Consider the following 25413-nt stretch of genomic DNA (forward strand, 5'->3'; position numbering starts at 1 on the left):
TTAATAAATCCTGCAATTGCAACAGATGTGGGCAAAGAAAAAGGATGCATTTTCAGTGTATTCCAGAAGAAAAGATTGGATGAACGGAAACATAGAGCGCACTAATATATATATATATATATATATATATATATATATATTTCTGCACCTGAGTCTGAGGACCATCTTCTCCAGAACTTCAGGAAGAAGGAGGAATCTCAATAGTGTCCTAAAAAGCATAGGCAGCCATATATTTTCTAGTTACACGCACCTGGTTTTTAAATTTGGAAGCATACTCTGTGCAAATGTAGTTGGCGCATCATGTCACTGCTGGGGTTGACCCTTGGAGAGCATTGCAACCCATGTTCCTATGACATTGCAAGAGGAGGGTCTCCTTGCATCTCCAGTTTTGGCATTGAAGTCTCAGGGCCTGGAAGGATCCTGCCCCGGCAACCCCAAAAACATGTGAGGTCTCTGGTTTCCTTCACACAAGACAATCACAACACTTTGCAGGGGTCTAGATGTCCACAAATGTGCGATCTTCCTTTATCTCCTGAGAATGGAAGCAGAACAAAAAGGCACCCAAAGTCTGGGTCAAATTGTGGGGCGGATGGGGAAGGCAGCACCCCAGTTTTTTGGGTCTGTCCCAAGACTCATAAGCTCCTTGGGACACAAGACAGTGCTTCCATTGCAAAAGCCTGGCTCCCGAAGGACATCCAGCCCCAAGGAAGGGATGCCGGCCAAGAGATATCAAGACGTACGTTTTAAAAAGGAGATGGTTGTATTTGCTTAGCCATTTGTACATAAGAGTTGTAAACCTCCCAGGAAGCCAAACTACACATAAGAGCATTATTCATGCTTAAGGTGCTGAAATCTATTAAGAGGGAGGTGGAGCTGCCTTGAATCTCCTAAATAAAAGTACATGAATCAATAGCCTCGATCCGGAGCCCACTCTTCAACCACATCGGGGTCCCGTTTGGCATTTCCTGTGGACATTTCGCGGCCATCATCATAGACATCTGTGGTGGGTCTCAACTTTCCATCCCTTCAGATGCTGTTGGGACTTCAGTTCCCATGATCCCCAGCAAGCATGGGCCAAGACTTGCCAGGGATTCTGGAGGCTGAAACCCAAAACATCGGGAGGGTTGGTGTTTAATAAATAGATTGATGCCATGCCCTAAAAGTTGAGTCAAAACGGTTGGAGTCATGAAGCATAACCTTCAAGGGCGAATGAAGCCAGAGAAGCAGCCCATCAGCCGCATGCAGCAAAGCTTAAAGAAAGGTCATTTGTTTGGACTACAAGTCCCAGAATCCCCCAGGGTTGTTAGTGCAGGGTTGCTTAGGTTTTCTGTCCACTTGTTTTCTCTCTGGCATCCCTGCCCCTCTCCATTGCTGTTTGTTTTCCTGCAGAATGCTCCTCAGAGGCACCTGATCTGCGAATATGGAGGAACGGATGCCAGGTGCCCCTCTTCCATACCCTCCAACTATCCTGGCTTTTGCGGCTGCATTGGAAATGTTTCCTCTTCCCACTTTCCCCCTTCATCCTCAATTTACTCCAGTTGCAGCAACCTGAGTCCCAAGTGCAAAAGCTGCTTGCACACCATTAATTCCATTGAAAGAGGAGAGGAGGAAGAGGAGGCAGAGGCTGGTCCTTCCCAGTTGGCCCAGGCAAAAGCTAACTGGCGTCCTGGCTTTGGTCTGTCCATCCTCATCTATACCTTTTGCCCTCTTGATCGAATGCTGGCGTTGCTTGGGCACACATGCCCCAATTCTCACCTTTGAAAGGTTGGAGGGTTTGTTCTTCACCAAGCAAGGAAGGACAAGGCCTGGGTTGTAGAGTGAGATACCTGGTACTGTTGCATAAGGGAAGCGATTGTAGTTGTCCACCTTTATGGCCGCATCTCAAGGGACGCCTTGTCCTTGTGTGTGTTCCTTGCATTAGCTCTACCTGCCTTGCTTTAGACAAGAGGGCCTTTTGGGGTTGACCGCAGGCCAAATGCCCATTGGGTCCAGAGCCAAGGCAAATGCCTCCAGCTCCAAGGGTTCTTTGTGCGGCTGGAGGTCAACCCTCACACGCCACACCTTGGGTCAACCGTCCTTGCGCCAACAATAACCGTGATATCTCCACGGGTCAAGCGCAAAGTATGAGGTAAGCCCTTGGGAAAGGAGAAGGCGAACCAGGACAAGTGGGTCGGAGCTGTCCATAAAAGCAGGACGTCCAGCCAGAGTCTGGTCATTTCTCCTTTGCTCTCTTGGAGAACGTTCTTCCACTGAGAAGGAAGGAAGGAAGTCAAGGCTCAAGATGAAGATCTGGTTGATGGGACTGGGGCTCGCCCTTCTCTGCGCAGTCCACGCCGAGGAAGAGGAGGCCAACAGTATCAACTATGAGAAGGTAACGAAAACCAAACTGGGTTGGGAGGGAGGTGGGTTGGGGTTCTCCAGGTCTTCATCTCCATCTTCTCATCAAGGTGGGCTTCCAAAAGTGCGTGTCCTCCATTCAGAAAAACCTGAGACCCAGAGCACTTTTGGGGGTCTGTCTCTCATTGAATTCAGTTGTTATACTGACCAGTCATTCTGGGAGCTGTGGTTCGAAAACTTGACCATTTCCAAATTATGACATGGCCGTAGCCATGGCTCCCTGACCTTGCTGTCTTTCTCCAGGCTCAGGGCATCTGGCATATTTTGGGCGCTGCAACCAACTGCAAGAAGTTCCTGAAGCACAAGGACGACATGAAGGTGGTCCAGGCGATTCTGACGAAGCTGGATGATGGCAGCCTCAAAACGACCTCCGCCATCAATCTGTAGGTGGCTGCCCTTCTCTGGGGATTCTGGGAAGTGTAGTCAATCCCCAAAGGGAGCTTGCCCCTATATCTGAGTAGACTTCAAGAGGTTTCAGTTGGGAGAATATGCTTTCCCGCAGAGAGCAAAGGAGGAGTTTGGGCTTCATAATAATATCCTGCAGAGCTTTGTCTCTCGGGACATGGGACCCCAATGGAAACGGAGAGAGGCGCGACCGCAGCTTCTTTATGGACGAACCGTCTTTGTCCTGCTCTTCTTTTTCAGGCCCGACGGCGGTTGCAAGAAAATCGAGATGATCTTCCGGAAGGGAGAAGATGGAAAACTCTACCATGAATGTGGTCAGTATTTGAGGGAGATGTTGTTGCCTTTTGGACATTTCGGCCAAAAAATCTGGTTCCTGGGGCTCATAAACTGGGAGGGATCATGGGACTGTGGGTCTCCCACAATCTGATCCGGGTTTCAGTCCAAAGTTCAAAGGAACTCTGTCCAAAAGGCTGACCCTTATTTCTCAAGATACGGTCAGCCCTCCTCATTTATGGCTTTGATTTTGCAGATTTGATTATTTACAGATTTGAGCAGTCTGTTCGCTCTAGGAATCTCTAGGTCCTCCAACTCAACTCAGCTGGAAGATGACCATAGAGTTGCAATGGAGGACCTAGAAATTCCTAGAGAAAACACTTCCCTAGGCATTTGTAGGTCCTCCAGTAGCACCATTCTATGGTCAATTGCACTGAATTGGACTGGAGGACCTAGAGGTTCCTAGATGAGTGTCTGCCCATATGTTTGGATGATGGTGGTGGTGGTTGGTGGCGAATCCGTTTTGGGTTTTAATGTAAACTGTGGCACCTTTAATCCAGTGTACCTCCTCTCTTTCCCTCCCTCTAGATTGGGGCAAGAAAATCATAGACAGAGCGGTCACCGATTATGACAGCTATGCCATTATCTCCATAACAATGCAGAAGAAGGACAAGGAGCCCAGAAAGCTCCTGACGCTTTTTGGTAATTGTGTGTTTGTGTGTGTGAGAGTGTGGAATCCAAAAGAAATCCCCTGCGTTTGGCACCGGAGGAAGTTGTCTCATGGAGGCTCAGTCCACCAAAGTTTGGTGAAAGGCTTGGATGATATATAGGTAGCCTTGAGGTCCATCCAGGGTGACCAGATATCTTCACCCCCAAGGAGGACAAGGCACTGCCAAATGCAGGACGTTCAAGAGAAATGGGAGACATGACCAAACAAAAGCTAAAAACACTAATATAAATATAAATGCATGCTCAAAGTGGAGGACATTTTGGAATTCCTTTTGGATAGAAGGTTAAAACGGAGGATGTCTGGTCATCCTGGGTTCCTCATGGGAGATGGATGGGAGGGAGATGTATTGAGTCAATCCATGATGCAAAAGGAGGAAGGAGGACCCCACCTTCAGTCCTGATGAGGATGATGAGGATGAGGATGAGGATGAGGATGAGGATGATGAGGATGATATAGGGAAATATGTTCTGAGTGCGAAAGGCAGTAGATCCACTTTGGGGAAGACTCCAACAGGCATGAGTCCCAGCCAGGTTGATGGAACGAGGTCTCCCTCAGTTTCCTTTGTTGTTATGTGCCTTCAAACCGACTCTGACCCTTCCCTAGGAGCATCATTGGAGTTAGTGTCACCCCAGTGTAGTAACTCATGCTGCCAAACCCATGGCAGAAATACAGGGCCTCTCTTTTGCACACGCTGCAAGGTACACCCTCCATTTGTTGCATGCAACCTGGTGCTTCCAGAGACATCTTGGCGGTTGCACAAAAACCAGCCCATGGCTGTGCATGGCTGAGCATTAGATTGAAACCAGTCGTTTCTGTTTTTGTGAGACTCCTTTCCAAAAAGCTTTGGACAACTCTGCTGCTGACCTCCCTTATCCCCTTTATTAGGAAATGTTCACATTTGCATGTGCAAACATTTGCATGCGTATGCACATGCGCAGACAACTCTGCCCTTCAGTGACTGGAGATATGAGCATCGGATCAAACTCTGGTCTGTCTCTGATCTTGTGTTTTGTGTCTTTTTTTGTGTGTGTCTGAAGGCAGGGAACGTAACATAACACCAGAAATATTGGAGAAGTTTATGGAGATGGTCAGAGAAGCAGGTTTGACAGATGAACAGATGAAGATCTTCCCCGCTGAAGAAGGTACGCCTTTAGAGAAAGCTGGTCCTGGACATTTAAATGGGACTTGGAAAAATCACTGTCTTGGACTAGGACTCCCGTTTGTAGGTTCTCCAGTGCAACTCTATGGTCAACATCTTCCAGATGATAGTATCATAGAGTTGCTCTGGAGGACCTAGAGATTCCTAGAAAGGTGTTCTCCCATGTTAAAAAAAAGTGTCTCCCCATTTTCATGGGGTCCTGTGCCCCAAACCCCAGCAAATGCAGAGGGCCAATTGTACCTCTGTGGAACAGTGACCCCCAAGTCCATGGGTCAGTGAGTCCACTACGGGTTTCAGGAGGAGATGTCCAACGTTACGAACGTATTGGAGAGATATAGTCCAGCATCCAAGACTGCTCCTGGGCTGGATTCGTCCCTTTTTTGACATGGGACTTGTTAACAGCATTTGGTAAAAATGGAGTGATGTGGGAACATGGGAATGCCCTAAAACTTGGACATGGCTTTCCCAGCCTGGAAATCCGTACTTCATCAGGGTACTGAGCTCTTCCTAGAGATGAGAATGGGGGATTCTGGGAGTCCTAGTCCAACGCGGCTATTTTCCCAATTGTGCTCCAACAGCGTCTCTCATAGAAAGCAAAGCAGTACGGAAATGTCCCGTTTATCTCTTTGCACCTTGGAGCAGCCGGTATTTGCAAACGTGCAATAATTGCGTCCCCTTTTCTTTTTGTTTCCGCAGAGCCCTGCACAGAGATATCTATTGAGTAGGTGAGTTTTTGACATCAGGAGTTCAATTCCACGAAAAGACACGTCGCCAACAACGGGGAACAGGGGATATTTGGATGAGCAGAACTGCAAAATGCTCCATTTCAGCCATCCAGCCTCTGCTTAGAAACCTCCAAAGAAGTGGACCCCACTGCTCCCATTCATCAGAATTATATCTATATCTATATCTATATCTATATCTATATCTATATCTATATCTATATAATGGTGGGGGAGATGTTTGAGGGATATTCTGCAAAGTGTCTCGATGGCTTCCATTGCTATGCAGCAATCTGGCTTGGTTTATGTTGCTGGAGATAGGGATTGCATGGTGACAGAGGCAGAGAGATGAGGGCTGACCCTTGGATGTCCAGAGACTCAGTGCAGGATGGAGTAGTGGTTACACCAGGGACAACTTCTGCTCACTTCCCCATCTTCTTGTCCTGCAGGTGAAGAAGCCTCAGGAGGCCTGGAGATGACAACGGTTGCTGGATGGAGCGCCCTTCCTTCCTTTCTGTAGGATCATGGGGGGGTTTGTGGTGGGTTTCGGGGCCTCTGTGGAATTATTGGGGCAAAAGCCTCTTCTTACATCTAATAAATTGATTCAGAAACTGCATCATCTGTTTCTTGAATTCCTGATGGTGCATTTTAAAGTCCATCCAATAAGTTGGGAAAATGAGCATCGTGCCAAAAGGTACCTCTGTTTGGAACATTATTTAAGGCGCATCCTCCATAGCAACGCCTCTTCATCCTCTTGGTCACCGTCCACCAAAAACAAGGGAATCACAGAGTTGCAAGGGGTCCCTCCAAAGAAGGGTAGGACAAAATTTAGCCCCAGATGTAGGACATATTTTTTAAACGAAGGACACGCAAACAACTAAAAAATAATAATAATTTAAAAAATCATTAATATAAACACATGTGTCTTAGGCATGCTCAAAACGGAGGACATGTTGGCATTATTCCTTGAAAGATGGCAGAAATGTACTTCCCTTTCTGGCCAATCCCCCCCCCCCCCCCAATTCCAAAACACACACGACACACATTTGGGCGTTGAACATGGCTTTATTGAACATGGCTTTTGCATATTTCAGAGGACCCTTCCCATCATCCCCAGACCATACAGAGGTTGGGGGAGGTCTTCCTGCAGCCTGTCTGCGCCCTTGGCCCCCTCCTCAAGCCCCTTCCTGGAAGTTCCCAGAATGCTTGAGCCCTTCCAGGGCCATGGGCTTGTGGGTTGGTTGGGGGTGATGGGAACTGTAGTCTGAGGACTCTCGCTGGTTCGTGTGTGTGTATGTGTGTGTGTGTATACAACACAAGAGTGAAGTCATAAAACACTCACACTCTGCCTCTGTTCTGCTCTGTTCTGCTCCCTTGCCTTGCCTTGCCTTGCCTTGCCTTGCCTTGCCTTGCCTTGCCTTGCCTTGCCTTGCCTTGCCTTGAAGAAGCAGGGACGTAGCCAAGGGGGGGGGTTCTTGGGGTCCGGACCCCCCCTTCCATTAGGAAAATGAATGGTGTGTGCTGCTGCGCCGCTGCGGCCAAGCCCCATTATACTGGTGACCCCCACCTTCCTAAAATCCTGGCAATGTCCCTGGAAGAAGGGAATGAAGAAGAACTTGGAGCAGTCGAAGAGGAAGCGGACTGCGTTCTGCGGAGGGAGACTGCCCCCCCTCTCTCTGTCCCTCTCCTTCCCTGCTGCACCTTCATCTTCAGAAGAGCCTGGCCAGCGAGCGACGGACGGACGGACGGACGGACGGACGGAGAGGGGCTCCAGATGACCGGCTACTGGGACTTCTCTTGGAAACCAGGCGGGGACATTCCCTGAGCCCAAAAACCGTGCAAGTCCCCGGTAAAAGGGGGACATGGCAACCCTAGTCTGCTCCAACGTCAAAAGTAAGAACAATCCTAACACATGATTTTTCATATCCTACAGATGTTGAAAGTTATTGTAACCCTTTCACAGCTGACCACATGTTACTGAGTGGTATTTGGAAAGCCAAAATTGTTCTGAGCAGAGACACTTCTTCTGCGATGGACCAGAATGAGTTAATGGATGCCCAGGAGGAATATATTATTTGGAAATGCCTTGGGATCGGATCCCGAAATACCTCCTTGGCCTCGGTGCCAAAGGGCCATGATGGTCACATTGTGTCCCGGAGGAGTCTTTTTAGACCAGGAAGGCCAGAGAGACAAGGCCTTCTGCGCCTAAAGACTTTGCGTTCCCTTCCTCCCCATTTTGGACACTCCCTCCATATAACAGCCCAAACCCAAGAGATTTGCTCAGAGGAACCTGGAGGGAAGGAAGAGAAGTGGAGAGATCTGCACCCGTCTCCCTGGCCTTTCTAGTGGCTTCTCTGGAGGATTGTGGCCACGATGAGGAGGACTCTTGGGCTGAGCATCCTCTGGGCATTTGCAGGCAACCTTTGCGCTGCTGCTGAAATTCCCGTGAAGCCAGACTTTGAGGCCTACAAGGTAAGATTTGCTTTTTTAGGAATACATACATACATACTGTCCATTGGATCCTAGGATAAGGGATGCGTGGACATGGAGGATGAACTATTCTATGGAGACAACTGTAGAGAGGCTCAGTGAGAAGTAATGAGTAGAAGACCTGTTAGTAAGAGCTCCTTCGATCGTGGGATATGGACTTAGTCTGGAGTCCAGGGGTGAAAGGCGATTTCCGGATGACTCCAGATTCTTCCTATTCTTTCCCTTCAAGTTGGATTTCAACCAAAAGGACCCTTTCAACCCGAGGACTCTCCTTAGACAGGTCTTCAAAGGGAGGATGGTCCTCCATAAATTAGAACACAGGACCCCCTAAAGGACCACTAAAAGAGGGTCTGCATTGGCCTTAGGGTATCCTATGTGGGATGATGCTCCACCTGACCAAGATGTGCTTTTCCTTCCAGCTTTATGGGAGGTGGTATCCCATTGCGCGGATCACGGACCACAGAGGCATGGATCACCTTTCCAGCTTGGGAAAGTACATCATGCCCACCTCAACATTCAGCCTGAATATTGACTTCTACTACGTTAAGTAAGTTTGCTTCCTTTGGGGAAGTATCAAGGAAGGTTTCCGGTCAAGCTCCTTCCTTCCTTCCTTCCTTCCTTCCTTCCTTCCTTCCTTCCTTCCTTCCTTCCTTCCTTTATTTTTGGTAATCCCCAATACAACTTTTCCAAGCTCTGGGCTGAAGAAAGCCCACCTTTGGCTCCTTCCAGACGACCCAGAAAGACTTTCCAAAAGGGGCCAAAAGGAAGAGGCTGAACGTCATCATTTTTAACAAAACTAAATTCTGACCATTTGTTTCTTAGCACAGAAAAACATTGCTATCCAGAAATCGTTTCCTTTTGGCAAGCGGAGACTCCGCTTGACTTCATAACTGAGAGTAAGTATGGGACCCCCCCCCCCCTTTACATTTGGGCATCGCTGCCTTGATCTCTACCCGTTTCCTCTGACTCCAAAAACTAAGCAGGGTCAGATTGGGATGGTCCTTGGGTGGGAGACTATTGAGAGGGGAGAACAGGGGTCTCCAAGTAGGATGAGAATAAATTCCAAATCTATTTGGTTTTTCAATATTATCTCCATTTCGGTTTTGAGCATGACTAGGAAGGAGGTCTGCTTGCTTGTTTTCCGAGGGCTGTCTTGAACACGCTTTTGTGGTTCTCTTTCAAATGACATTTCAAGGTAAAGCCTATCAACTTGATGGCTACAAGGTTCACTTCATGGACACAGACTATAAGGAATACAACATTTTCCAAATGGAACGGGATGGGAAGAAAGCCCTCTTTCTGGATGGTACGTTCTCAGAGAAGTGGTTGGGTAATCCCAACCGGAGTAGATCCATTGCATCAAAGGGGACTTGGGTTGGTCAACACACTGTGGACCTAGTTGACCTCAGTGGCCTAATGCAATTGCTAATCCCAACTAGCATAGACCCACTGAATCTATGGGAACTTGGTTAGCCATTCAAAATGTAGACTTGATTGATTTCAGTGGCCTAAAACACTTGCTAAACCCTTTTAGAGTGGTCCCACTGAATCAATGGGAACTTGGTAAGTCAACCTTTATCTACCTTTGATGGACAGCAATAGCCTAGATGACCATTCTGCCATATTTTATACATGGATGTTGCATCTAACATGTCATTGGGACTTGAGATTGAGTGACTCCCCCAAGTCTTCCTTTGAACCCTGGATTTCAATGGGCCATGAGTCCCCTGAGAGATATTTTCAGCCCACCTCAGTTCCCAGCATTCGCTTCCATCTGACGGTGGCTGCCATTTTGAATGCAACTCCTTCTCTGCTTCCAAAGGCAGGAAGACCACAGTTTCATCTGCAGTAAGAAAGAAGTTTGTGGCATTGGCCTTGTCTTTGAGATTCCCACTGAACAAGATCCGCTACGTACCCAATAATGGTAAGAGGAGATGGTGCTATGGGTCCCTACTCCTGCCTGATCTGATGATGGATTGATGTATTTATTTACTTATTTCATGCAAATAAGAGATGTTTGTGTTAGAGGCTTAAGGTCTGTGCAGAAGCAGAGTCATGCGGACGGTGGCATCCCAAATGCATGGCGCACGGAGTGTGCAGGGGCTCTCTGTGCATTGGATACGGAGATTTGCATGTCCCATGGTGCACTGCATGTGCTTGCATATAATTGGTTGCACATTGAGTCCCACAATCCATTAGCCAGGTGGCATTGTGCATCCATTTGCAGCCTCACCATGATCTGAACCCAAAGGAGATCTTCCTGCAACAATTGCTCTCCCTTTCCTTCCACAGGTTACTGCCTTCGAAATAAACTATTCTATTAGTTGATATAAAAGGTTACAAAGAAGCTCAGGCCATTAAGTCCCAAGAGCTGTGGAAGAGAGCTTCAGGTGGAAGGGAGGTCTTCCTAGAGTCCAAAATCCTTTTGCAAAGAGGCCATGATCGGTAATCCTCCTCGGATCTCTTGCTCTCGCCTTCAGCTTCATTGAAACATCCAGCAACCTCCTCTTAGGGTTTTCCTTGGCATGATTCATTCTTCAGAGGAGGTTTACTACCGCTCCCTTCCTTTGAGGCTGAGAGAGTGTGACTTGTGGGATTTCAGGGCTGGTGAGGGATTTGAACCCTGGTCCCCCAGAGTCCTACTGCAGCCTTCAAACCATGACGCAATGCGCCATCCTCACCCTTGAATTCCATATTGTCCATCTGTATCCAAACATCAAGAGTGTTGCATGGAGAATGGAAAGTTCCTTCTCAGCTCTGGGAGTATACTAAATACAATTTACAATGTGTGTATGTTTATGGCATTCTGGGAAGTGTTTCCAAAGAAGTATGTGTCCTCTGTGGAATGAATGGAGCAAAAGCCTCTTCTTACGCCTAATAAATTAATTCAGAAACGGCACCTTCTGTCCCGTGTTTACTTGATGGAGGAGCGGGAGGGAAACGTTTTAAACTCCGTCCAAAAAGTTGGAAAAATGAGCATCGTGCCAAAAGGTACCTCTGTTTGGAACATTTTAAAAGACCCATCATCTATAGCAATGCCTATAGTAAGCAAGTAAGAATGATCCTAACACATTACTTGTAATATCCTGAGGATGTAGAAAGACAGTATATCAGTTTCACAGCCAACCAGATGTTACTGAATGGTACATATTTAGGACCAATGGTAATTTTTATTCTAGCAAGAATCTAGGAATCGGTGTTGCATGCTCCAAGCAAAGCCCCCCTTTTTAATGATAGGATTTTGTGATCCTAAAGATGGTGGTTTTATTCAGATGTTTCATGGTCAGTCCATTTGCAATTTCCTCCAGAGATCATAACTGGAAACAACAACAACAACAACAATAATAATAATAGTCATAATCATCACCATCATTATCCTCTCCTTCTCTTCTTTCTCCTCCAGTGAGAATAATAATAAAACCTGATAATGCTTTTGCTTTTCTGTCCTGCCTTTCCTCCAATGCTTGATGCTTGATGCTCATGGATCCATGTGACGGTTGCACAAAACCCCCTTTTGAATGAATGGCAAGGGACTGCAATATTCCACAGCCCAACCCAGGCCCATGTATGCAATCCTGAGCCATGGACAAATGTGCACCAATGCACAGAGATGCTTAATGTATGACCGTGCAAAATGGCGTCTGTGCAAGAAGGCACTTAGTGCACAACTTCTGACCTGAACATGGCCATTACTCTCACCAGCGGGAAAGCAATGCCTTCCTATGGAAAGCCAAGGTTGTTCTGAGCGGAGACACTTCTTCTGCAAAGGACCAGAATGAGTTAATGGATGCCCAGGAGAAATATATTATTCAGAAACGCCTTGGCTTGCCTCCCTTTTCTCCCTCCGAAGGTTGGTGGGAAGCCCAGGGAGTGGGACCGGATCCCAAAATACCTCCTTGGCCTCGGTGCCAAAGGGCCATGATGGTCACATTGTGTCCCGGAGGAGTCCTTTTAGATCAGGAAGGCCAGGGAGACAAGGCCTTCTGCGCATAAAGACTTGGCGTTCCCTTCCTCCCCATTTTGGACACTCCCTCCGTATAACAGCCAAAACCCAAGAGATTTGCTCAGAGGAACCTGAAGGGAAGGAAGAGAAGCAGAGAGATCTGCACCCGTCTCCCTGGCCTTTCCAGAGGCTTCTCTGGAGGATTGTGGCCACGATGAGGAGGACTCTTGGGCTGACCATCCTCTGGGCATTTGCAGGCAACCTTTGCGCCACTGCTGAGATTCCCGTGAAGAAAGACTTTGAGGCTTACAAGGTAAGATTTGCGTTTTTGGGAATATACATACTTACATTGGAATATTTTCAGGCCATGGATGGTTGTATCCATGGATAAGGGATGCATGGACATGGAGGACCAACTGTCTTCTGAGGGCAATTGTAGAGAGGCTCATTGAGAAGTAATGAGTAGAAGACCTGTTAGTAAGAGCTCCTTCGATTGTGGGATATGGAGTCTCTGGGAGGATGGTGGGATATCCAGTTTGGGGAGGACCTTTGAACAGAGTTTGGGTGGGTATCTTTTGGGCAGGCTTTAGTTGTGGGTTCCTGTAGGGAAGGAGGTTGGGTTAAATGGCCATTGAGTCCCTACTTAGTCTGGGGTCCAGGGGTCAAACATGTTTTTTGGAAGACTCCAGGTTCTTCCAATTCTTTCCCTTCAAGTTGGACCTCTTCTAACCAGAGGACTCTCCTTAGACAGGCCTTCAAAGGGAGGATGGTCCTCCGTAAATTAGGACCCAGGACCCCCTGCTCCCCCAAAGGGCCACAAAAAGAGGGTCTGCCTTGGCCTTAGGGTGTCCCATGTGGGATGACTCCACCTGAGGAAGGTCCACCTTCTCCTTCCAGCTGACGGGGAGGTGGTATCCCATTGCCTGGGTCACAAGCCATGCAGACCAGGATCACCTTTTGACGGCGGGAAAGTACATCATGCCCACATCAAGAGACGACCTGGATATTGACTTCTACTTCATCGAGTAAGTATGCTTCCTTTGGGGAAGCATTAAGGAAGGTTTCCTGCCCTGGCCACATTGGAAACCTCATTCTGCCAAGCACCTACCTTCCTTCCTTCCTTCCTTCCTTCCTTCCTTCCTTCCTTCCTTCCTTCCTCACTCACTCCCTTAATCCATCCATCCATCCATCCATCCTTCCTTCCTTCCTTCCTTCCTTCCTTCCTTCCTTCCTCACTCACTCCCTTAATCCATCCTTCCTTCCTTCCCTCCCTCCCTCCCTCCCTCCCTCCCTCCCTTTTCCTTTATTTTTGGTAGTCCCCAATGCAACTTTTCCAAGCTCTGGGCCCAAGAAAGCTCACCTTTGGCTCCTTCCAGACGACCCAGAAAGACTTTCCCAAAAGGGGCCAAAAGGAGGAGGCTGAACGTCGTCATTCTTAACAAAACTAAATTCTGACCTTTTGTTTCTTTGCAGAGACGAAGAGTGCTACCTAGAAATCGTTTCCTTTTCACACGGAGAGAAGATGGGTCAGCTCCTCACTGTGAGTAAGTATGGCATATTCCCCTCCCTTTACATTTGGGCATCACTGCCTTGATCTCTTCCCCATTTCTTCTGATACCAAAAACTAAGCAGGGTCAGATTTGGATGGTCCTTCGGGAGACTATTGAGAGGGGAGAACAAGGGTCTCCGAGGAGGACGAGAATAAATCCCAAATCTATTTGGTTTTTCAGTATTGCCTCCATTTCGGTTTTGGGCATGAATAGGAAGAAGGCCTGCTTGCTTGTTTTTCTGGGCTGTTTTGAACACACTTTTGTGGTTCTCTTTCAAATGACACTTCAAGGTGACAACCCTGACCTCGATGGCTACAAGGTCCACATTGTGGACACAGACTATGAGGAATACAACATTTTCCAAATGGAACGGGACAAGAAGGACGCCCTCTTTCTGGACGGTACGTTTTCACAGACTTTGCTTTGGGTTTTGCAGAATGAAGCGGCCAAATCTGGGGATTTAATGATCCCAATGAATCCCCCCCAAAACAGCAGCAGCAACACCGACCCCTTGAACCTTCTCCTCCAAGAACCGTCAAATTCTCCCATTTCATCTATGGGTCCGGCACAGTTTCCCCCTTTGGCAGTGAGGTCTTCCTTTGAACCCTGGATTTAAGTGGCCCCTGAGAGATATTTTCAGCAACTGGGTCCATCTGACGGTGGCTGCCATTTTGAATGCAACTCCTTTTCTGCTTCTAAAGGCAGGGAGCCCACGGTTTCCACTAAAACAATAGAAGCATTCAGGAAGGTGGCCACGGCTTTGAAATTCCCAGTGGCCAAGATCCTCAGCGTAGCCAAAAATGGTAAGAGGAGATGGTGCTGTGGGTCCCTACCCCTTCCTGATCTGATGATGCAAATAATAGATGCCCGTCTTAGAGGTTATTGTCTGTGCAGAAGCAGAGTCATGCGGATGGTGGCATCCCAAATGCATGGCGCACGGTGTGTGCAAGGGCTATCTGTGCTTTGGATACAGAGAGTTGCATGTCCCGTGGTGCACTGCATGTGCTTGCATGTAATTGGTTGCACACTGAGTCCCACAATCCATTAGCCGGGTGGCATTGCACATCCATTTGCAGCCTCACCATGACCAGAACCCAAAGGAGATCTTCCTGCAATAATTTCTCTGTTTTCCTTCCACAGATTACTGCTATAAAGGTAATCAGTACTGGTAGTCTATATACAAGATTACTGTTGTCTGTATAAAAGAAGCGCAGGCCATTAAGTCCCAAGAGCTGCGGAAGAGAGCTTCTTCCTTTTGCAAAGAGGCCACGATCGGCAATCCTCTTGGGATCCCTTCCTGTCGCCTTCAGCTTCATTGATACCTCCATTAACCTCTTAGGGTTTTCCTTGGCAAGATTCATTCTTTAGAAGAGGTTAGGCATGGCTGCCTTCCTCCAAGGCTGAGAGAGAGTGACTTTTGGGATTGTAGGGCCAACGGGAGATTTGAACCCTGCGCAATCCTCACCCTTGAATGCCATATTGTCCATCCATATCAAACCGTCAAGACTGTTACACAGAGAATGCTCTGGAAGTATAATAAATATAATTTACAAGGTGTGTATGTTTATGTCGTTCTTGGAAGCCTTGTCCACAGAAGTATATGGGTTTTCCCCTCTTTCCAAGCGGTGGAAGATCTAGGAAAACTGGAATGAGGAAGGAAGGAAGGAAGGAAGGAAGGAAGGAAGGAAGGAAGGAAGGCAGAGAGAGAGGGAGAAGGAAGGAAAGAAGGAAGGAAGGAAGGAAGGCAGGCAGAGAGAGAGGGAGAAGGAAGGAAGGAAGGAAGGAAGGAAGGAAGGAAGGAAGGAAGGAAGGAGGGAGGGAGGGAGGGAGGGAGGGAGGGAGGGAGGGAGAGAGAGAGAGGGAGAAGGAAGGAAGGAAGGAAGGAAGGAAGGAAGGAAGGAAGGAAGGAAGGAAGGGAGAGAGAGATGGTAAAGGCAAGAAGGAAGAGAGAAAGAGATGGTAAAGGAAGTTAGGAAGGAAGGAAGGAAGGAAGGAAGGAAGGAAGGAAGGAAGGCAGGCAGGAAGGAAGGAAGGCAGGCAGGCAGGCAGAGTGAGAGGGAGAAGGAAGGAAAGAAGGAAGGAAGGAAGGAAGGAAGGAAGGAAGGAAGGAAGGAAGGAAGGAAGGCAGGCAGGAAGGCAGGCAGGCAGAGAGAGAGGGGGAAGGAAGGAAGGAAGGAAGGAAGGAAGGAAGGAAGGAAGGAAGACAGGCAGGCAGAGAGAGAGGGAGAAGGAAGGAAGGAAGGAAGGAAGGAAGGAAGGAAGGAAGGAAGGAAGGCAGAGAGAGAGGGAGAAGGAAGGAAGGAAGGAAGGAAGGAAGGAAGGAAGGAAGGAAGGAAGGAAGGAAGATCTGCCAAACCCAATAAGACTCAGACTCAATTATTTTTTCGCCAAGTACCAGACATTCCTAGCTAACCACTGAAGTGTCCTTGGTTTGAAATTTCCTCTGCCATGAAAGTAGAAACCAATCCTTTATGAGAAGGAATGAGGACCTTATCAGGGGAGGAAAGTCAGAAGGAACAGAAGCTGAAGGAAACAAAAACCAAGCTGTAGAAGAGTCTTGTGTATGGCATGGCTGGCAGAGAGGCATTGCTGATTGAATTTGGAAGGGAAATTGCACGCCTGCATTGACAGTGATAGGAAGAGGAAGCAAAATGGCGTCAGTTGGGGGTGCACAAGGGATGCGGATCGACACCAAGGGAGAACGGAGATGGCAGGACGATGGGCTCCCTGGGGTGAGACTCTCCTCCCATCTACAGCTCCATATCCCTTGGGAGCCATGGCAGTGGCATTAACCCTAGTGGCGCAGGTGGCCAGAGGCCTCAAAGGCAGACAAGGCACCTCAAATGGAGGACAGGACCAAAAAAACCCTGTAGGAATATACAGTCACCCTTTCTTTCTTGTGGACTTGGGATCCACGTTAGCGTCAATGGGACACCCCCCCACAGCGCATGTCCCCTGTGAGCTCACAGGGGACACTCCATGCAAGCCTATGGGGCTTGAATACGTGTGTCTACATTTTCACCTGGGGGGGGGGGGTCTGGAACGGATCCTCCAGAAAAACAGAGGGTCAGTTGTACATTCATTTGGTCCATTTCCAGCTACTCTATTATTACAATATAATTATTCCTTTCATTTGTCTGTTGTGCTGACATTAAGGGGGGAAAGGAACCCTTTCAGCATTGACACTGTGCTTCACAGTCGTTCTCAAAATGGAGGATAATTTGCATATTAGTACTGGACAGAAAGTTGAAATGTAGGACAAGTTCAGGAAAAGGAGGATGTCTGGTCACTCTGTAGTGACCCCATAGAGTGTCACTGTTGCATCTTAAAGAGGGAGAGATGGATGGATGGAGACCTCTGGTCAAAGCCTTCAGAGGTGGGCTTTTAATGCCACGTCCGAGGAGCTCTCCACAGCCTTTGGACACAGATCAAACATTCGCTGGCATTCGGTTGTTCCTTGGGAGATGCCTCCTACTCTCCTTTCTGATCCTAGATGGTCTCTTTCAAGTCTGTGCCAAACAGCCCATGATGGTCACAAAGCGTTTCCAGAAACGTGGGAGGAAGAAGACGGTGACTTCTGCAAATACACACTCAGAACCATCCCTCCTCCCCATCTCTGTCACTTCGCCCCTGATATAACAACCTTCCTGGAGACGGAGCAGATTTGCTCAGGAGAACTTTGAGGAAAGTACATCCAGGTCGCCTCCATCTCCCTGGACCTTCCTCAGCCTTCCCTGGAGGACTGTGGCCAGGATGTGGACGCTGGCACTGGCAACCCTCTGGGTCTTTGCCTACAACGTTTGCACCGCACACCATGTGCCTGTACAGCCAGGCTTTTATGTCGAAAGGGTAATGGCAAAACGTGGTGGTGGTGGGACTTCATCCTAAATGGAGTTAGAGAGCAAGCAATTGCCAAAAAGAGAACCCAGGAGAACATTGTTTTTGTCCCATAAATACATTAATTTTTTTGTTGGTGGACCTTCTCCGTCTTTGGAGGTCTTTCAACAGAAAATGGATGGCCATCTCTTGGGAGATTAACTCTATGGTTCTGTATTTTGCCCTCCCTCCAGGTTAGTGGGAAGTGGTACCCTATTCAGCTAGTCATGGATGTAGGGGAGATGACCAATGTTAAAATCGCTGGAAGAACAGCGGTGATCTTGGAAAATGGAGACGTCGATATGTATGTGGAAACGCGTCGGTAAGTCTGCTTTAATATACCCCCCCTTCTTTTTAAAGGACATGCCCTTTCTGGTGAGCAAATTTGCACCTGTGTCCAACACCAATGGGAAAGAGATTAGGAAGAACATCTCTTGACCGGAAGAGATGTTTGATGGTGGAGTAGGCTGGATGGAGTGTCCATCTTTGGAGGTCTCTAAGCAGAGGTCAGGTGGGTGTCTTTCAGGAGTGCATTAGCAGTGCCCCAAAAAGGGTTGAATTAGATGGCTCTTGGGGTCCCTTCCAGCTCTAAGATCCTTCCCAGAGTTTGTAAGACTGTCCTTTCTTTGCAGTGATGGAGTCTGCACCACCAAAATAACTAGGTTCTTCCACACTGACCAGCCGGGTAAATTTGTAACAAAGGGTAAGTGTTGTGTGTGTGTGTGTGTGTGTGTGTGTGTGTGTGTGTGAGAGAGAGAGAGAGAGCCCCATTTTGGGCATTGATGGAAATTTTTAAAAAGAATGTGTAGTCCACACTTACCATTTCTTCTCTCCCCGTAATCATGCCTCCAAAAGGCCATCTACACTGTGTAGTTGCACCAGTTTGGTTCCACTTAAACCATCCGGTCCCATTCCTGCACAATCCAGGGATTTGAACGTTTGGGGAGAGACTTCTTCTTATTCCAGGTGCAATCTCACCAAACCTCCAACCCCAGGTTAACCAGTTCCAAACCATGCTAAATGCAAAGTGCAGATGCACACACTCTCTGACCAGAGGAGTTAATGGGACATCAGACCCTTGCAAGTCCACTTTGGGAAGCAAACCTCGATGATTTCAAATTAGGAGCCCTAAAAAACCTGGGGTTTCTCTTGAAGGTTAAAGGAAGCCTCCTGAGATGTTGGTCCCAGCCATTGCGTCTGCATTTGTGTTTGCATTCCCACAAAGAATCAAGTCTGTATTTCCTCACCCCATTTCCCCAATCTGAATCTTTTTGTGTTTGCTCTTTGAAATTAAGTGGGGAACACCGTCCGCGTAGTAGAGACGGATTACGACAGGTACTGCATCCTCCATGTTCAGACCGAGCATCTCCAAGTCCTGCATTTAGAAGGTAGGCAAGATGGGGAGGATGGGGGAAGACGCCGTGGGGGGTGCATATATGGGCCAGGATGCATGCAAGAGACTGACTCCATCCAGGATTTAAGCCAAAGTTTATTTTTCTGCATTGAACAGCTGCGTCTGCAATGTAGAAATAATGCAGCTTGACACTGCTTTCACCGCCAAGGCTCATTGCTCTGCAATCCTGGGATTTGTAGTTTTGGGGGACATTTAGCCTCCTCTGCCATGGAACGCCAGCGCCACAGCAAACTATGAATCCCATGATTCCATAGCAAGCAGACGTGGCAGTTAAAGTGGCTGTGCCAAAGTGCATTACTTCTGCAGTGCAGATGCAGCCGATGACTCCAGAGACCAGGGTTTGGATCCTCACTCTGCCATAGAAACCTGTTGGTTGATCTTGGGCAAGTCACACTCTCTCAGCCTCAGAGGAAAGCAATGACAAATGAACAAATCTCGACAAGAAAACCCCATGATAGGGTTGCCTTAGGATCCCCATCAGCCAGAAGTGACTTGAAGGCACACCACAACAACTCAACAATGTGGAAAGGATTGGTATTTTTGTTCATCAGCTCCTTTATATAAAATTTCTCCCTCTCTCCCTCTCTTTGCCTTTGAAGCCAGGAACCGCAAAGCGCCGTTCTTCGTAAAGGAGAAATTCAAGCGCATAGCAGCCTCCTTGGGATTCCCTGTGCACAAAATCATCAATGCACCCCAGACAAGTAAGGCCAATGTGGCTTTCATGGGGAAAACAATATAAGATATTAGACACATTCAAGCACCGGAGGAATTATAAATACAAATTAAAACAATGATGGGAAATGCAGCATCCGGTTGGTTAATAACTTCCTTTCCCCACAACCGATCCATTGCCATAAGCCTAACCGCAGCGCAGTGGTTTGAGTGTTGGACGAAAACTCTGGAAACCAGGGTTCAAAGCCCACTGGGAGACCTTGGGCAAGTCCCACTCTCAAAGGAAGCCCTGTCATAGGGTTGCCATAAGTCAGAAAGGAACTGAAGTCACCCAGCGCCAGCAAAATGTCTAGTTGGGAGTAACCCATCCTTCTCTTTCCTTCCACAGTCCCGTGTTCGTAATGCGAGAAGAAGCACCGCAGAGGCACCGAGCGAGAAGACAACTGTCACAAAAAAGGGTTAGGATTGTTGCAGAGGAAAGACCCATTGTGTTGCAAAAAAATGGCTCCATTGCAAGACTCGCACAATCCCAATTGAACGTCCGCGGGGAGATCGGAAGTGCCATCTTGCAACATGGCACCAGTAAAGGCAGCCATCTTGTGCATCCCAATCTCCCGACACAACTCCCTGCTCTTTGCCTTGGGCTCTGTTTATCGCTAGTTGCCATCAAGCTGACTTCAATTCAAAAAGACATGATAGTCTGGAAAATCAGGATGCAAAGGGATCTTGCAGCACCTCCAAGACCCCTTTGCGTACTGATTCTGCAAAGCGCTGCAAGATCCCTCCACTTATGAATGAGAGACTTCCAAGTCCCAGTGATCAACCCAGGTCTTGCAAAAGCACGATTGTGGCTTCCTTGGTTGAATCCATCTCCCAATGCTGCCGTTTCCCTCTTTCCCCATTGCCTTCAGCTTTATGGAGCATCATCTCCCCTTTCCAGGTATCATTAAATTGTTATGGCCATCAGTTGAGTCATTTTAGCTTCCAGGGAGAGTTCAAGTCCAGGTTTGCTCTTGGATCCATTTAATGTGTCTTTTGGGCACCCAAAACTCTCTCCCAGCATCACATTTCTTTTGATGCCCATCATCTTTCTTCACAATCCATCCTTCATAACCGCGCATAGGAAATCGTATGGCAACAACCACCTTTTTATTGTTTTATTGTGCCTCTGTACTTCACAGTGAATTAAAAGACCAAACCGAGTCTGTGCTTTGTGTGCAGGTTTGTGGCTGTGTGTGTGTGTTTGAAGACGTTGTGCAACCACAGAAGTTACTTTTTTGGGCCTGCTGTTCCTAGGATCCCATTACTGTGACCATACACTATGGGAGTTGTAGTCCAAAATAAGCAACATTCCCAATGATGGTTGCAAGAGTCCTTTCTTCGGATGCCATCCAAAAGGCTTATTTGCCCTGCAGAGTGCCTTGTTGAAGATGAAGCACAGCCTTAGACAACCTTTTTGTTTGTGTGGTTGACTTTTGGACCCCAAACAGCCTGGCTTGCAATGCTAAGTGAAGGAATGGGTTGGAGAGGAGGAGACCCTAAAAAACAGCCCTTTCCAGGAATATGGCCCTGAAGTTGCTGCTTTTCCAGATGAGGAAACCGTTGGGGTTGCAATGTGCGCTTTAAAGATTCACATGCAAGCAAGGAATGGAAGCATCCCCAGAACATTTGGGTCACGCGGGAGACGGTCCCACATTTGCCAGTCAAACCAGACACTTTGGTCACTTCCCCCATCTATCTCTCTTGCAATTTTTAGAGCCATTGAATGACAATAAACCAAAAAAAAGACAATTAATTCTTATGTATTCTATGTGCCCTAAAAGTACCCAAAGGGCACCGGTTCCTGTCTGATCTTGGGAGCTAAGCAGGGTCAGCCCTGGATAGTCTTTGGGTGATCTTCCACAACTTAGAAAGAGGGGAAACCCCAGGTACCTCTTTGGGTAAGGCTTCCAAGAATGCCATAAACATACACACATTGTGCATTGTGTTTATTATACTTCCAGAGCTAAGAGACATCTTTCCATATTGAGTAGAAGGGCAAAGACTGCGCATTGCGTCGTGGTTTGAAGGCTGCAGTAGGACTCTGGGGGACCAGGGTTCGAATCCCCTGTTGGCCCTGAAATCCCACAAGTCACACTCTCTCAGCCTCAAAGGAAGGCAGCAGTTGTAAACCTCCTCTGAAGAATGAATCTTGCCAAGGAAAACCCTAAGAGGAGGTTGCTGGAGGTTTCAGTGAAGCTGAAGGCAAGAGCAAGAGATCTCAGGAGGATTGCCGATCGTGGCCTCTTTGCAAAAGGATTTTGGACTCTAGGAAAACCTCCCTTCCACCAGAAGCTCTCTTCTGCAGCTCTTGGGACTTAATAGCCTGAGCTTCTTTTATATAGACAACAGTAATCTTGTATATAGGCTACAGGTATTGTTTACCTTGATGGCAGTAATCTGTGGAAGGAAAAGAGAGAACACTTATTGCAGGAAGATCTCCTTTGGGTTCAGATCATGGTCAGGTCACCAATGGATGTGCAATATCATCATCATCATCATCATCATCATCATCATCATCATCATCATCATCATCATGCTCTTTTCCCAACTCACCCTACTAGTGAATTGTGGGACTGGATGTGCAGCCAATTACATGCGTACACATGCAGTGCACCATGGGAAATGCAACTCTCCGTATCCAAAGCACAGAGAGCCTCTGCACATACCATGCGCCATGTATTTGGGATGTCACCATCAGCATGACTCTGCTTCTGCACAGACTTTAAGCCTCTAACACAAACATCTCTTATTTGCATGAAATAAGTAAATAAATACATCAATCCATTATCAGATCAGAAAGGAGTAGGGACCCATAGCACTGTCTCCTCTTACCATTATTGGGTACATTGAGGATCTTGTCCACTGAGAATCCCAAAGCCGAGGCCCAGTCCTCAAACTTCTGTCTTACTGCAGCTGAAACCGTGTTCTCTGTGGCTTTAGAAGCAGAGAAGGGGTTGCATTCAAAATGGCAGCCACCGTCAGATGGACCCAAATGCTGGGAACTGAGATGGGCTGAAAATATCTCTCAGGGGACTCAGGGGCCATTGAAATCCAGGGTTCAAAGGAAGACTTGGACAAGACACTCTATCTCAAGTCCCAATGACTTGTTAGATGCAACGTCCATGTATAAAATAGGGCAGAATGGTCATCTAGGCTATTGAAATCCACCAAAGTTAGATAAAGGTTGACTTACCTAGTTCCCATTGATTCAGTGGGAGTACCAGTTAGAGTGCAACCATTGAAATCAGCCAAGGCTATGTTATATGTTGACCAACCCAAGTTCCCATTGAGTCAATGGGTCTACTCTAAATATGTATTAGGCCACTGCAGTCCACGAAGTCTACATTATATGTTGACCAACTCAAGTTCCCAGTGAGTCAATGGGTCTACTCTAAATATGTATTAGGCCATTGAAATCAACCAAGTCTACATTATGTGTTGACCAACCCAAGTTCCCATTGAGTCAATGGGTCTACTCTAAATATGTATTAGGCCATTGCAATCAACCAAGTCTACATTATATGTTGACCAACCCAAGTTCCCATTGAGTCAATGGGTCTACTCTAAATATGTATTAGGCCACTGCAGTCCACGAAGTCTACATTATATGTTGACCAACTCAAGTTCCCAGTGAGTCAATGGGTCTACTCTAATCATGTATTAGGCCATTGCAATCAACCAAGTCTACATTATATGTTGACCAACCCAAGTTCCCATTGAGTCAATGGGTCTACTCTAAATATGTATTAGGCCACTGCAGTCCACGAAGTCTACATTATATGTTGACCAACTCAAGTTCCCAGTGAGTCAATGGGTCTACTCTAATCATGTATTAGGCCATTGCAATCAACCAAGTCTACATTATATGTTGACCAACCCAAGTTCCCATTGAGTCAATGGGACTTCTCTAATCATGCATTAGGCCACTGAAGTGGTCGGTGTTGCTGCTGCTGTTTTGGGGGAAATTCGTCAGGATAATTAACGTTCTGCGCAACCCATAGCACCGTCCGTGAAAACGTACCGTCCAGAATGAGGGTGTTCTTCCCGTCCCGTCCCATGTGGAAAATGTTGTATTCGTCGTAGTTCGTGTCCACGATGTGAACCTTGTAGCCATTGAGTTTACTGTCGTAACCTTGAAATGTAAATTGAAAGAGAACCATAAAAGACCGTTTAAGATGTCCCAGAAGAACAAGCAAGCAGACCTTCTTCCTATTTATCCCCAAAACTGAAACAGACATAATACAGAAAAACCAAATAGATTTGAGATTTATTCTCGCCCGACTTGGAGACCCCTGATCTCCCCTCTGAATTGTCTCCCACCCAAGGACCGTCCAAATCTGACCCTGCTTAGTTTTCGGTATCAGAAGAAACGGGTAGAGGACAAGGCAGTGATGCCCAAATCTAAATGGAGGGGAATATGCCATACTTACTCTCAGTTATGAACTGGCCTGGCTTCTCAGTGTGCCAAAAGTAAGCAATTTCTATATAGCATTCTTTGTCTCTGAAAGAAACAAATGATAAGAAGTCCCTATGTTTTAAAAACCACTCTTGGCCCAAATGGAAAGTCTTTTGGGTCGCCTTTTGGGAGCCAAAAGTGGGCTTTCTTCAGGAAGACTTAGGCTGGGGTCTTCCAAAAATAAAGGGAAAGGAAAGGGAAAGGGAGAGAAGAGGAAAAGAAGGGCGGAAGGGAGGAAATGGTCAGAATGTGTTTCCCAAAGGAAGCAATCTGCGGAAAGCATCTGAAGGCACTTACTCAATGTAGTCGAAGTCCACGGTCAAGCCATGGGGCGGCATGGCCAAGATGAACCTTCCCATGGTTGAAAGGTGCTCCATGCCCCCATAGTCTGTGACCAGCGCAATGGGAAACCACTTCCCCATAAGCTGGAAGAAGGAGCATAGCTTTGTCAGGTGGAGCACCATCCCACATGGGATACTCTAAGGCCAAAGCAGACCCTCTTTTTAGTGGCCCTATGGGGGAGCAGGGGGTCCTGGGTACAAATTTATGGAGGACCATCCTCCCTTTGTAGGTCTGTCTAAGGAGAGTCCTCTGGTTAAAAGGGGTCTTCTGGTCGAAATCCAACTTGAAGGGAAAGAACGGGAAGAACCTGGAGTCATCCGGAAACTGCCTTTCACCCCTGGACCCTGGACTAAGTCCACATCCCACAATTGAAGGAGCTCTTACTAACAGGTCTTCTACTCATTACTTCTCTACAGTTGTCCCCATAGAATAGTTGGTCCTCCATGTCCACAGAATCTAGATCCCTTATCCTTGGATTCAACCATCCATGGCTTGAAAATATTCCTATGTACATATATACATTCCAAAAAAGTAAACCTTGATTTATGCTATTTTATATAAGAGAAACCATTCAACTCTGCCCTGTTGCACATAATGGGACCTGAGCATGGCTGGGTTTTGGTATCCATGAAGGGTCCTGCAGCCCAGCAGATGCATTGAAGGCCCACTCTATTTTTAAGAACCATGTGCCCTTTTGCACTCTTCTTTGGCAATTTGCACCCTGCTATCCGTTCCCTTTATAAGACTTTATATTCCCACCCACCCCAATAGGCATTACCAATGTGGACTTAAAATGCGGCTTCACGGGAATCTCAGCGGCGGCGCAAAGGTTGCCTGCAAATGCCCAGAGGATGGTCAGCCCCAGGGTCCTCCTCATCGTGGCCACAATCCTCCAGAGAAGCCTCTGGAAAGGCCAGGGAGACGGGTGCAGATCTCTCTGCT

General features: G+C 47.4%; 3 protein-coding genes and 1 long non-coding RNA gene across 4 annotated transcripts; 3 read left to right on the forward strand and 1 right to left on the reverse strand.

Annotated features, from left to right (window-relative positions):
• The first annotated feature begins 2234 nt into the window (after positions 1–2234).
• On the forward strand, positions 2235–6277 carry LOC149307910 (extracellular fatty acid-binding protein-like). Its single transcript, XM_089537096.1, has 7 exons — positions 2235–2371; positions 2641–2780; positions 3043–3116; positions 3664–3777; positions 4843–4947; positions 5661–5689; positions 6136–6277. The coding sequence occupies exons 1-6, from the start codon at positions 2282–2284 to the stop codon at positions 5687–5689; spliced, it is 552 nt and encodes a 183-aa protein (XP_089393222.1). The 5' UTR covers positions 2235–2281; the 3' UTR covers positions 6136–6277.
• Positions 6278–8056: 1779 nt separating this feature from the next.
• Positions 8057–20033, forward strand: LOC149307911 (epididymal secretory protein 4-like). Its single transcript, XM_089536830.1, has 6 exons — positions 8057–8158; positions 17740–17867; positions 18178–18248; positions 18841–18933; positions 19559–19660; positions 20020–20033. Exons 1-6 carry the CDS (start codon positions 8060–8062, stop codon positions 20031–20033), a joined length of 507 nt encoding a protein of 168 aa, XP_089392956.1. The 5' UTR covers positions 8057–8059.
• On the forward strand, positions 12316–15166 carry LOC149307912 (lipocalin-like). The gene is made up of 5 exons (XM_089534472.1): positions 12316–12432; positions 13017–13144; positions 13593–13663; positions 13960–14070; positions 14810–15166. Exons 1-5 carry the CDS (start codon positions 12334–12336, stop codon positions 14839–14841), a joined length of 441 nt encoding a protein of 146 aa, XP_089390598.1. The 5' UTR covers positions 12316–12333; the 3' UTR covers positions 14842–15166.
• A 1634-nt stretch (positions 20034–21667) lies between the features above and the next one.
• Positions 21668–24504, reverse strand: LOC149307913 (uncharacterized). Its single transcript, XR_016282081.1, has 4 exons — positions 24427–24504; positions 24104–24174; positions 23695–23805; positions 21668–22070 (listed from the first exon to the last, which is right to left on the reverse strand). It is a non-coding gene; the product is annotated as an uncharacterized LOC149307913 (long non-coding RNA).
• Between the last annotated feature and the right edge of the window lie 909 nt (positions 24505–25413).

The sequence above is a fragment of the Sceloporus occidentalis genome, unplaced genomic scaffold (assembly GCF_023333645.1).
Source record: "Sceloporus occidentalis isolate IW3139 unplaced genomic scaffold, rSceOcc1.0.p SCAF_8, whole genome shotgun sequence".
NCBI lineage: Eukaryota > Metazoa > Chordata > Lepidosauria > Squamata > Phrynosomatidae > Sceloporus > Sceloporus occidentalis.

What these genes read in the sequence shown, in the direction of transcription:
- LOC149307910 (XM_089537096.1), top strand. Translation starts at nt 2,282, where the DNA reads ATGAAGATCTGGTTGATGGGACTGGGGCTCGCCCTTCTCTGCGCAGTC. An exon ending in ACAGTATCAACTATGAGAAG is followed by an intron (nt 2,372 to 2,640) that starts GTAACGAAAACC and finishes GTCTTTCTCCAG; the next exon opens with GCTCAGGGCATCTGGCATAT. An exon ending in AAAACTCTACCATGAATGTG is followed by an intron (nt 3,117 to 3,663) that starts GTCAGTATTTGA and finishes CCCTCCCTCTAG; the next exon opens with ATTGGGGCAAGAAAATCATA.
- LOC149307911 (XM_089536830.1), top strand. Translation starts at nt 8,060, where the DNA reads ATGAGGAGGACTCTTGGGCTGAGCATCCTCTGGGCATTTGCAGGCAAC. An exon ending in CAGACTTTGAGGCCTACAAG is followed by an intron (nt 8,159 to 17,739) that starts GTAAGATTTGCT and finishes CCCTCCCTCCAG; the next exon opens with GTTAGTGGGAAGTGGTACCC. An exon ending in ATGTATGTGGAAACGCGTCG is followed by an intron (nt 17,868 to 18,177) that starts GTAAGTCTGCTT and finishes CTTTCTTTGCAG; the next exon opens with TGATGGAGTCTGCACCACCA.
- LOC149307912 (XM_089534472.1), top strand. Translation starts at nt 12,334, where the DNA reads ATGAGGAGGACTCTTGGGCTGACCATCCTCTGGGCATTTGCAGGCAAC. An exon ending in AAGACTTTGAGGCTTACAAG is followed by an intron (nt 12,433 to 13,016) that starts GTAAGATTTGCG and finishes TTCTCCTTCCAG; the next exon opens with CTGACGGGGAGGTGGTATCC. An exon ending in GGACGCCCTCTTTCTGGACG is followed by an intron (nt 14,071 to 14,809) that starts GTACGTTTTCAC and finishes TTCCTTCCACAG; the next exon opens with ATTACTGCTATAAAGGTAAT.